Here is an 11839-nt window from a genome sequence, read left to right as displayed (position 1 = left end):
CCTACTGAAGTCAATGAGACTCCATGCCTAAATACACGCCACTCGTTGAGCGAAGGGAGCCAGGATCAAGCCCCCGGTTTGCAGAAGAGCCCACACATAGGTCACTGCTGTATATTTGACTACTGAGGACCAAACACAGAGTTATTTATTTAATGAATTTTGCTAACCAAATTCACCCGCGTCATTCTCACCTCTTTTAATTCTATTTGACAAGACTTGTTTGGGACCTGCCACTGCAAGATTCTCTCTCGCTTTCCCCTACAGCTCCCTGTGGCCGTTTTAAATTTCCTGGGAAGCATTAGCTCTGAAACACCAAAGCCATGGCTAGAATCCTGCTGCTATACCTGAGTTTGGGCTGCTCCGCGGCCCATGGACGCACGTGCATGTCGGCTCAGTTTAAAAAGCCGGGTGATTATATCCTGGGAGGCTTGTTCCCTTTTGGAATGAATACCATGAACCTGAGCGAGCGACTGGAGCCCAGCGTCGTCGTGTGTGAAAGGTAAGAAGGGATCTGTCAAGGATATCATCCTAATTGGCATAGAGTGACTTTGGTCACCCGGGGGGGGGGGGGGGGAGGGAGAGGGGGAAAGGGCTTTTATGTAGCAAACAATCCGATGTCTTAGTCACATAGGAGGACGTTCGAGGCGAGTTAGGAAGAAAGAGCGCTATGGGGCGCTGAGGGCATTGCCATGGTGATGGCAGGTGCTGGAATGGGAAATCTTCGGCACGCTCCTGCTGATGTTATTCACTCCAGCATCCGATGGCACCGCCTCCCTCCACACAGATTTTGGTCAGAGATTTTAATGGTGCTGGCCTGTTCGGTTGCTAACGCTGAAAGGATTCTACTGTGTCTGCCAGGATGGTTTCAATATGTTGTGGGTTTAGACAGAGCTGTAAGTGTGCCCTGGACTCTGACAGATCATGACGGTTTCTTATTGCGTTTGTAACCCGCTGGGAAGCTCACCATGCCTATTGGGGGAAGATGCTTACAAACAAGGATAATAAGATCCCAGAGAGGCGATGAGCACCCTCCACTCTCTCCAAATTCAGCCAGAGTGGAGGATGTTCAGCACCTTGCATGATTGGGCCACGTGCACTTACACATTCCCATCCCTGCTCAGCAAAGCATTTAAGCACCTAGACTTTAAGGCCAGAAGGGACCATGGTGATATTTCGTTTGACCTCTGCACGCTGCAGGTGATAAAACCTCACTCACCCACTCCTGTAATAGACCCCTAACCTCTGGCTGAGTTACTGCCGTCCTCAAATCAGGGTTTGAAGACATCAAGTTACAGAGAATTCACCGTTTACGCTACTTTAAACCTGCAAGTGACCCGTGCCCCACGCTGCAGAGGAAGGCGAAAAACCACCAGGTTTCTGCCAATCTGACCTGGGGGAAAATTCCTTTCCAACCCCAAATATGGCGCTCAGTTAGACCCTGAGCATGTGGGCAGGACCCACCAAGCAGACACCTTAACTCTAAGTGCAGGCATTCAAATCAATGGGAGTTAAGAACATGCTTGTGTGCTTTGCTGAGTCAGAGCCTACATGAAGAAAGGTAAAGCTGAAAAGTGAGGAAATTCTTCCTCGGCCAGTACCTGCTGTGTTAAAGCCTCAGAACACAGACGCAATCCAGACTTTTGTGAAACGGGTGACATTTGAATAAAGGACCCCAAACCCTGGTGACACTTGAATTCGGAGACGATTCCACAAGCAGAGATACAAGCCGGCCTGGGCGCAGTTCATTGCTTCAGGCTTTGGGGTATAATCTGGCCATTCTGGATTACTTTTTGCTTTGAGTCAACTCCCAGGAAAAGCCAGCCTCAGAGGAAGCCAACCTCACCCGGATCAAACATGGGGGGGAACTCCAGACACCAACTCCAGGGAGCTATCAGTCACATTTCACAGTGTACAGTCATACAATAGTCATTACGCTGTAGCTGAATGCTGTAGGCAGGTCTCAGCACACTAGCTCTTACCTGTGGACTTGTGATTGATATGTCTTTGTCAGGTTCACCAAATTAGTCACATTTACAGGGACGATATAGGCTGCCAACAACCCCAGACCACAATGGCAATATGTATACACACTTCCATTTGCAAGGAGTGGAAAACAGACCCTTGTGTCCCATCCACTGTCTGACCGCTGTAAAGGACAGAACTGAAGTCAACAGCACACTCCACACACAATGGTCTAGTGGTTAACTCGTAGGGAGTCAAGGGCACTGGGTTCGAATCCCATCTCTGCCACAGACCTCCTGTGTGACGCAGGATGAATCAATTCCCCGCTCTGTACTTCAGTTTTCTCACCTGTGAAATGCAGAGAATATATTTACCTACCACCCAATGGGACTGTAAAGCTGAATTCATTAGTGCTTGGAGATCTTCAGGCAGAAGGTACAAAGTCTTACAACAGTCCTGGTTACAGTCAAGCTCTGCTGATAGTTAAGTCATCTCCTGTAGAACCTGGATTTGCTAGAGGCAGGCTCAGCTATACCGTTCTGCACGTCTGTGCTAACTCACGGCTGCCGAGAGCTCAAAGAGCATAGAATAAAGTCATCCCTAATGCAACGGCACCGATCAGTCTGGCTTCATGTAGTTCTAGGTCTCTGCTTTGCTGTTTCCCCTACCTGCAGGTTATATGCTTCTGGCCTGATCTGGGCTCTAGGGATGAAGTTTGCCATCGATGAAATCAACAACTCCACTTCCCTCCTCCCGGGAATAAAACTGGGCTATGAAATCTACGACACCTGCTTAGAGCCAGTGGTGGTCATACAGCCTAGCTTGTTATTCCTGACGAGGGAGGGCAGCACTGGGATCAGAGTCCTGTGCAGCTACACCGACTACCAGACCCGAGTAACAGCTGTGATTGGGCCTTACGTGTCAGACCTCGCTCTGATTACAGCCAAGCTCTTCGGCTTCTTTCTAATCCCGCAGGTAAGTCTTTGGAGAATCACAGCTTTTGCATTATAGGGGTTTGGACCAATGAGCGTGAGAGGAAGAATTGTCTAGTGGTTAGAGCATTAGCCTGGGCCTTGGGAGACCACAGACATCGGTGAGTTACTTCGTCTCTCTGTCCCGTATCTGTAAAATGGGGCCTACCTCTCAGGGGCATGTGGATGAATGCACTGATGACTGTGGGGCTCAGACACTGCGCTGATGGAGGGCTATCGAAGTAAGACAGAGGGGTTGTGTGTTTCCCGATCACCCGCGAGCTCCCTGGCTGGTGCCAGCACATAGCTCTGGAGACGGAAGCCGCCTCGCTGTACCAGTTGCTGCTGTTGATCTAATAGGTCTAAACGCTGCTCCCTGGGTAGCGTTTGGGCCTCAGCCTAGAAGGTGCTGAGCACTCTAGATTCCTATCAGTGGAATCAAGGGGGCTCGGCCCCAGGCCCTCTGCCTACAGAGGGCAGCTCAGTTTCTTGATAACAGATCCCCTTTAAACAGGCGGCCGAGTGAAAATGCAGAGTGAGGAAATGATCAGCAGTGGCTGTTTATATACCAGGGAAAGTCACTGATTTTCATCCTTATGCCTGCAGTCCCCCCCAGTCACTCAACTTCCTTCCTTCTTATGCCTTTACCGTGAACCTGTCTTTTAGGCACCCAGCGCTATCCGACGTAATGGCACTGGGAGACAGGCTGGAGTTGGTGGTTCTAGCCCTGCGTGTTCTCCCGGACTAGCTTTGCTCTCACAGGGTACATCTACGCTGGAGCTGGAGATGGAATTTCCAGCGTGGGCGGACGTAGGCACACTAGCTCTGTACAAGCTAGAGAACTATAAACAGCAGCGCAGGTGGCAGGATGGCTGGCCTCCCCGAGTACAATCCCATCCGACATCCTAGGTGCGTATTCAGGGTGGACAGCCCAGCCCTCAGCCTGCGCCTCCATGTCTACACTGCTGTTTTTAGCAAGTTAGATCAATCAGAGCTAGCACGGGTCTGTCTGCCCAAGATGGAAATTACACCTCCAGTCCAGACAAGGTGGGTGAGGTCATATCTTTGATTGGACCAACTTCTGTAGGTGAAAGAGACAAGCTGAGCTCTCTGTGGCTTGAAAGTTTCTCTCTCACCAGCAGAAGTTGGTCCAATAAAAGATATTACCTCCCCCACCTTCTCTCTCTAATATCCTGGGACTGACATGGCTACCACCACACTGCATACCTCCAGTCCAGCGCAGACGTATCCAGATACACTGGTCTCTCCCCCATTTTCAGGTCAGCTACGGAGCCAGCAGTGAGAAACTCAGCCAAGAGGAGTATTACCCGTCCTTTTTCCGGACCGTTCCCAGTGACAAGAGCCAGTCGAAAGCCCTGGTGCAGCTGCTCGACAAGTTTGAATGGAACTGGATCGCAGCCATCGGGAGCGAAAACGAATATGGCCGTGAAGGCGTAGGCACCTTCTCTAGCTTGGCCACAGCCCAGGGCATCTGCATAGCCTATGAGGCATTGATTCCTGCTGACCCATCGGTCCCACAAGATCACAAGAAACTGGAGAAAATAATCAAGTACATCAATGAGACCCAGGTGAATGTCATTGTCCTCTTCTCCGTGGACAGGCCAGCGAAGGCCCTGCTGGAACAGTGGATCAGTCATGGCTTCAGCCAGAAGGTCTGGATTGCCACTGAAGCCTGGGTGATGTCGGACATAGTCACCTCCATCCCTAACATCCAGACCATTGGGACCGTCATCGGCTTTACCATCAAGGGAGGCATTGTACCTGGCTTTCAAGACTACGTTGCTGACCTCTTCGCATCTGTCCAGCAGGAGAGTTTCTGCCGGGCTTCCTGGGAGTACAGCCGCGATGCCGACTCCGCTGTGCTGGGCCCGCAGTGCAGGCAATGCGACAACGTCTCCCTGCACGACATCGCTCACTTGCTAGAGAACCAGCAGACCTACGCGGTGTACGTCGCGGTCTACAGCGTGGCCCACGCGCTGCACCAGGCGCTGGGGTGCACGGAGGAAGGGTGCCCAAAAGCGACCGTCAAGTCCTGGCAGGTGAGTGAGGGCCGGAGTCTCAGCAGCAGCTTTTCCACTCCCACCCATCTGTCCCGCTGCCCAGCTGTCTCCCATCGGTCCTTTTCCACATGCTAAGATTAATCCTCCTCACTGTCTCCAACACGAGCCCGTCACCGGAGCCACACTGACCAACTCCTTTACTCAGGCATAGGGACATCATGACATTGGCTCACCAGGTCCAGTTTCCTGCCTCCGGCAATGGCCAAAATGTGGTCTAGTGGTCTGGAAGTCAGGTAGGGTGACCAGATGTCCCGATTTTACAGGGACAGTCCCGATTTTGGGGTCTTTTTCTTATATAGGATCCTATTACCCCCACCCCCTGTCCCGATTTTTCAAACTTGCTGTCTGGTCACCCTAGAGTCAGGAGACCCCGATTCTATTCCCGACTTTGCCATGGACCTTCTGGGTGACTTCCAGGCAAGTTACTTGCCCTCTGTGTGCCCCCATTTCCGCAGCTGTAAAACCGGGATAGCGATACTTTGAGATCTACAAATGAACAGCTCTGTGTTCGAACCACGTATTTATTAACACAACCCCACGCTGCAATAAAGGGCCGTTAAACATGCAGCAGGTCACCAAGTCAGTTCCACACCATGGATAATGCTTGGTCAAGGCTTTAAAAAAAGGGGAAATTCCCTCCTGAGCCCGGCAGTTACCAGCTGATGTCCAGAAGCCTAAGAGCGGATGGCTGCTATCTTAGCCTGCACGGGTGACAAGTGATTTCAATCAGAAAATGGGACATTCATACCCAGCCCACTGCCACACTCAGAGTGGGTCTGTCTCCCCTGCAATGTAAACCCAGGATTAGTAGAACTTGCGCCAGCAGACCCTGGGTTTGCGTGTCTACACTCATTCGTAACCCCAGGTAGGAATCCTTGAACCTGGGCTCCAGCATCTACACTGCATTATGCAGGCCTGAGGCCAACCTGCCGTATCCTAGACTTCCTAGTGCCCTCCCACAACATGGCCTGCTCTAGCCCTTTGTTCGTGGGGCAGCATGGGAAAACGTGACTGTCCACCAAACTTGACCGTCCAGAGGACAAAGAAAGTCGGCCCATGGGAAAGTGGGATACTGTTGGTGGCCTTCCAGGGCATGAGTCACATGGGGCTGTGTCTATATTGCAAAGCAATAGGGCTTGAACCCTGGGTCCTGGCTCCATCCTCATGGAGCCCTGGGACCTTGGAGCTGAGTCCTGGATTAGTGTGATCTGTGTGTAGACGGAAGGCGGGGGGGTTAGCCTTGAGCCTGAGTTTGAACCCTGGGCTCACACTGCAGTGTAGACACACCCTGTACACCACAGTCATGGGGTGTGGTTGCAGCTTGAGCAGCCACACCCAAGTTAGCGTTAACTGACTGAACTTGTGTCCCACCGCAGCAAGCTTCAGCATGGGTGGTACAAACCCACCCCAAACCCTGGGCAATTACTTGTGGGGTTAGCCTGGGCTGAAGCTCTTGCAGCCGCAGCTTTCCTGAGCCTGCTACGTCAGGCCGGGCCGCAATCACCCCCAGCGATCGCAGTCCAGACGCACCCGATATTGGAGAGCGTTTGGCAAAAAGTCTCTCCGCCTCCCACCGCCCATTCTCCCCTTTTCTCTGCAGCTGCTGGACATCATGGAAGAGCTTCAGTTCACCCTTGATAACCAATCATTCCAGATGGACCAGTTCCATAGCACCAACCAGGGCTACGACATCATGTTCTGGAGCTGGCAGAAAAACAGCCTCCAGTATATACCCGTTGGAGACTACCGGGAGTCCTTGCGCATCGACACGGCCCAGATTCGGTTTCACACCATGGATAGCCAGGTAAAGAGGGAGAGTGGAGGTGCTGCTAAATCACAACACCACGGTAACAAAGCTGCACCTACCTACCCACCCAGCTTGCTTGCTGTGGCCACTCAGGACTTTATGGCTACAGCAGTCCTTCCTGCTCACAAATAGCTGGGTGAATCCTCCTTAGCAGAATAGGGACTCAGACACAGAGCTCTGGTCCTATCCAATAAGGGGCAGTGGTGCCCATACTCAGCCCGTGTGTTACAGTGTCATCAAATATCTGCTGCTACTGCTGCTGAATGTCTGTGGCTTTGTTCATCTTCCAGAAGCCTGTATCCACGTGTTTTCGGCGGTGTGAACCGGGGCAGATTAAGAGAGTGAAGGGATTCCACCTCTGCTGTTATGACTGTATCGACTGTGAAGAAAACACCTACCAGAGCACCAAAGGTGAGACTTGGGAAAAGCAGCTGTCTGAATAACCCCTCTCCCAGCTGGCCACTGACTTTAGGGCCACACAACTTCCTAGAGCCTCTAAGGAAAATTGGTGTCCAATTCTGTGCTGTTCCTCTGAGAGGCCTGGTGCACAAAATGCAGACCATGGGGAGGAGCGACAAAGGTGACTTGAAGCCATCTTTGCCTGGCCTGATCCTGGGCCAGTGCTGCTCCCACCATAAGTTAGAGCAGCCCTGGGGTTGCTCCAATTTACAGCAGCCTCCAAAGGACCGAGTCACAGCTCCAGGTTTCTGTAGTGGCATGTGCTCCTGCCCTTGGCCTGCTCCTAGTGTACCCCCTACAGTTGTGAACAGGCCAGGTTTAGTTATGCCAGCCCCATGGTGGGGGCATTTCCCCCCAGTGCCTTGTAACACCTTTGCAGCCCCTGTACACAGCTCGAGTGGCATGGGGAAGTGGGGGTGGGGTGGGTGAGCATCTTTCACTCGCCTATTGGTCTGCCCCTGCTACTGGCCCATGCAGGATTGTTCCCTATGATCTATTCTCCAGTGCTTTGTCCAGCATCCTTCTGAAGACCTCAGGTGACAACCAATGCGGGGCCAAAGCAGTGGGAGTGAGCCCATGGGATGGGACAGGATTTTTTTTAGTTTTGTGACAAGGTGAAAATGATCATTATGACACAACCGAAGGGTCTTTTGGAAGCAGGGCTCCTGCCTGGGGAAGGGAGCAGAAGCAGAAAATACAGGGCTCGTTTGGGGGCAGACAGGGGAGGAGATTGGCTAGTCACAGGCTCTGGGGACCCTGAAGATGCTTGCATATTTCTGGGGATGGCACTTTGAAACTGGGGCTTGTAGGAACCGCATCGGCTGCTCCGTTCACCCGTGCCGGTGACCCGTCATCACGAGCTGCCTGTGGCAGGGTCATTGCAGCCCAGAGCGACGGCGTGCAAAGCCGGGCCCAGCCTCACATCCCCTCCTCATTGCTGGTTTGCAGAGGACTTGTTTTGCACTGACTGTCCAAAGCATCAGTGGTCACCTATTCGAAGCACCAAGTGTTACGACCGCAGCGAGAGGTACCTCTTCTGGGACGAGCCGCTCATCATCGGCTTGCTGGTCCTGATGCTCTTCGTCACGGTGCTGACCTGCCTGTCAGCAGTGCTCTTCCTGAAGAACCTCAACACGCCCCTGGTGCAGGCGTCCGGGGGTGCCAGGAGCATCTTTGCCCTGCTCTGCCTCTTGCTGATGTATCTCAGCTTGTGCCTCCACATAGGGAAGCCCAGCACAGCCGGTTGTATGGTCCAGCAGCCCCTCTACACCCTGTGCCTCAGCGCTTGCTTCTCCACCTTCTTAGTCAAGTCGCTGGAGATCGTCTTGCTGACGGAGTTCACAAGCTGTCCCAAAAGCTTCCTGCTCTGGGTGACCCAGAAGAGGGCCTGGCTCGTTGTCGCCGTCGCCTGCCTGGTTGAGAGCATGCTCTGTTTTTGGTACATCTACTCGGTTCCAGCCCTCCCGGCGAGGGATTACAAGCTGCTGCACTCCCAGGTTCTGATCCGTTGTAGGATTCAGTCCTGGTTCGCTTTCATTCTGATCCACGGCTACACCGGCGGCCTGGCATTCATCTGTTTCCTCTGCACTTTCATGGTGCAGACCCCTGCCAAGAAGTACAACATTGCCCGGGGGATAACGTTCAGCATGCTGTCCTACTTTGTTACTTGGATCGCTTTCGTGGCCACCTATAGCACGGTGCAGGCCACGCAGCAGCCCGCTGCGCAGATCTGCGGCGGGCTGCTGTGCACGCTGGGGCTCCTGGCCTCCTACTACCTCCCAAAATGTTACATCCTCTTGTTTAAGCCGGAGTGGAACACCGTGGCTTATTTCCAGTTACACCAAGAAGGGGCTTCATGAGAAGGATTCCCGCTAACCAGGCCTGTTCTCGGCTGCTGTGAAATAAAAGCGGGGAGGGCTTGAAATATTAGCGAGGGTGGTTTGGAATGAATCCATGAGCTGCAGTCCAAAGACACAATTACTGTATAAAATACACACACAGCCCTACCTGGTAGACTGAAGACTAGAACCTTTCCAGCTCAAAAAAATATACATCTATCATAGGGTTCTGATGCCCCAGGCAACAATAGTAGTAGGTCCCATATCCTCGTGGACCAATAAGCAGAGGGAGTCATGGCTCAGTCAGTCACCCCCATAAAGCCAGCAATGTCACAGGTTCCATTTAACAAGCGTCCTAAGGTTCGGCTGCTTCTCGGCAGCATCTGTTCCTGTCAGATCTGCACAGCTGAGCTGGGAACCTCACCAGACCCAGCGCCCTCAAAAGATTTCCAGGATTTCCCGTTTCTAGTCAGGGCAGAAATAAAAGCCAACCTGCTTCTCCCGTGCTATTTGTGTACATCCATTTCCGGTCCCGACCAGAGTATGGAAATGCAGGAGGGGCACAGAAAGAAGGGACAGCCTGGGGTGGGGGAGGAGAGGACTTGCTCTCATGGAAGAAGCAGATGCTTAGCACCCCTCCAGTTTCAACTGGGTGCGTTTCTGATTCCAACTCAACGATGGGGGGAAAAATAGTTACAGCCCAGGAATTGCCGAGTACATATCTACAGATCCTTTATTACTGCTCTCCAAATATGCACCACAGGCAGCATGGATGGGGGAGAGAGAACCCACTGAAATGCCTCTGCATTGCTGCTAGGGTGATAACCAAGTCGAATCGTATTCAAGGATCAGTTCCTCCAGTCCCAGCAACTAGTTTAAAGGCTGGAGTTTGCTTCTGGCTTCCATCCTCCTGGGTGCTTTTTGGTATATATGTTTGCTCTGTTCCTAGCACACAAGCATGCTTTGCCACACACGGGGTTTGTAACTCCAGGCTAGCATAACAGCACTGCATGTATTTCTACACATTTTGTGTCTATTAAAAAGGAATAAAACCAAGACATTCCGCAGCCTTGGATTTACTTTGTAGAAGTTACAGTGAACGAAATCATTTCACCATCTAAATCTGCAGCAGGCCAAAGTGGCCACCAAAACCCACAGAGACTCTGGATCCATCTCAGACCAATATAGAATATTGCATGCTGGGATCTGTCATTTCTTTGTGCTGCTCTTTTGCATTAAAGAGGAGGGTGGCTCCAATCTGCTCGAAGTTAGCGGTGACTCTCAGGTTCCTGGAAAATAGTGAACGTGGCCTTGGGTTGGGGCAATTTTTGTAGGCCCTTGATTTCACCTTGAGGAATACATAGAAGGAGGGCGAGGACATGGGAGGGGAAAGATACGGGAGAAGAGAACAAGAGTAGGTCAGACCTGAAATGGGCGGAAAGGGAGGAATTGGAACAAGAGAGTATAATTTTTCTCCTCATAACTGATATAAATTAATGCTGGAATCCCACCTGAGCATTCTGGTGACAAGCTTTCCTCTTACCATTTATACCTTCCCCAGGATCCTTCAGTATACAGGCAAGAGTGTGCTAGTCCTTATTTATATCTATATCTACCACTGCATACATTTGTACTGAGACTTGTAGAGACCACATTTAGATCAAGTATAAGGGGGAAAATATCTGGCCCAATACAAGGGACATATCAATCATCTAAATTGGCTTTAGTTCATTTTTCGCCAAGCTGCCTTTGCAAAGAACATGGAAATGAATTGAAAATAGAAAATGCAAATCTCGCCCTCCCGAGTTAAAGCAAAATGCTCCCGCAGCCTCTGCAAACATGCAAAGGATCGGCCAAGAGACCCACTCCTCACCCAGTGGGACTGTTTGCATTGGGATAAAATAGCAACATCCTTGTTGCAAATTATGAACGACATGTAAAAAACCCCCTCACCTGTTCATGAAACAGGCTCGGGAAATGTCAGAGCAGTGGTTTGTCTAATTCAGCAACCTGCCACCACCAGTGACGAATAGCAGCTCTTTTCAGAGGAAGGGGTAGGAAACCCTACAACGACAATTATGGAATAACTAGCCCATAGAAGTTCTTTCAGAGCTGGTTAATGCTCTGAAACCTGAGGGTTTACATCGCCTCCATTTAAAAAAAAACCCTATCTAATGTAAATGGATGTTTCCATTGTCCATATAGTTGTCCAAATCTTTTTGAAACCCCACCAACCTCTTGGCATATTTCATTGCAATGAGTTCCCCAGGCCAATTATTGCATTGTGGTTTGTCAGCCTACTACAAGCATCAGTCCAGGCTCCTTCAATTTGGCCCATTTCTTAGGGGCTACATCCAAACCCTAAAGATACGATTTTTTTGTACATCTGTGTTAATTGAATTAGATAGGAGTAAACAGAAATAGTAGGAATGTCTACTGCCACTTTCTAGCTCTATACATAGCTACAAACATTCAGACCCTCGAGCTGATCTTTCTGCCAACTGCCTTTTTGGTTCATTTCTAATATATGGATTGCTCCAGGAGCATCTGCTGCCTGTGCAAAGCATTCCAGCCCTCATTCACACTCTGCGGAGAGAGAGAGATGCTCTGTGGAGGAGGAGGGGAAGCACAGAGAAAGCATGCAAACTATTTATTGCAAACGTTACAAAATTCAAGAGAGGGAAAGGTTTGATCCCATAGAAAACAAATGCATTAAAATCA

General features: G+C 51.0%; 1 protein-coding gene across 1 annotated transcript; it reads left to right on the top strand.

The window, feature by feature from the left end:
* The first annotated feature begins 320 nt into the window (after window positions 1-320).
* On the top strand, window positions 321-9793 carry TAS1R3 (taste 1 receptor member 3). Its single transcript, XM_008167349.3, has 6 exons — window positions 321-499; window positions 2637-2937; window positions 4214-4993; window positions 6615-6818; window positions 7112-7232; window positions 8229-9793. Exons 1-6 carry the CDS (start codon window positions 321-323, stop codon window positions 9137-9139), a joined length of 2496 nt encoding a protein of 831 aa, XP_008165571.2. The 3' UTR covers window positions 9140-9793.
* The last annotated feature ends 2046 nt before the right edge of the window (window positions 9794-11839 follow it).

Source organism: Chrysemys picta, chromosome 21 (assembly GCF_011386835.1).
Source record: "Chrysemys picta bellii isolate R12L10 chromosome 21, ASM1138683v2, whole genome shotgun sequence".
NCBI lineage: Eukaryota > Metazoa > Chordata > Testudines > Emydidae > Chrysemys > Chrysemys picta.
Note: the sequence above shows the minus strand (reverse complement) of the source record. Positions and strands in the feature narration are given on the sequence as shown.

Bases quoted from the DNA above. Each gene is read 5' to 3' on its own strand.
- TAS1R3 (XM_008167349.3), top strand. From the start codon at position 321: ATGGCTAGAATCCTGCTGCTATACCTGAGTTTGGGCTGCTCCGCGGCC. The intron at 2,938-4,213 runs GTAAGTCTTTGG...CCCCATTTTCAG, and splicing joins GCTTCTTTCTAATCCCGCAG to GTCAGCTACGGAGCCAGCAG. The intron at 7,233-8,228 runs GTGAGACTTGGG...GCTGGTTTGCAG, and splicing joins CACCTACCAGAGCACCAAAG to AGGACTTGTTTTGCACTGAC.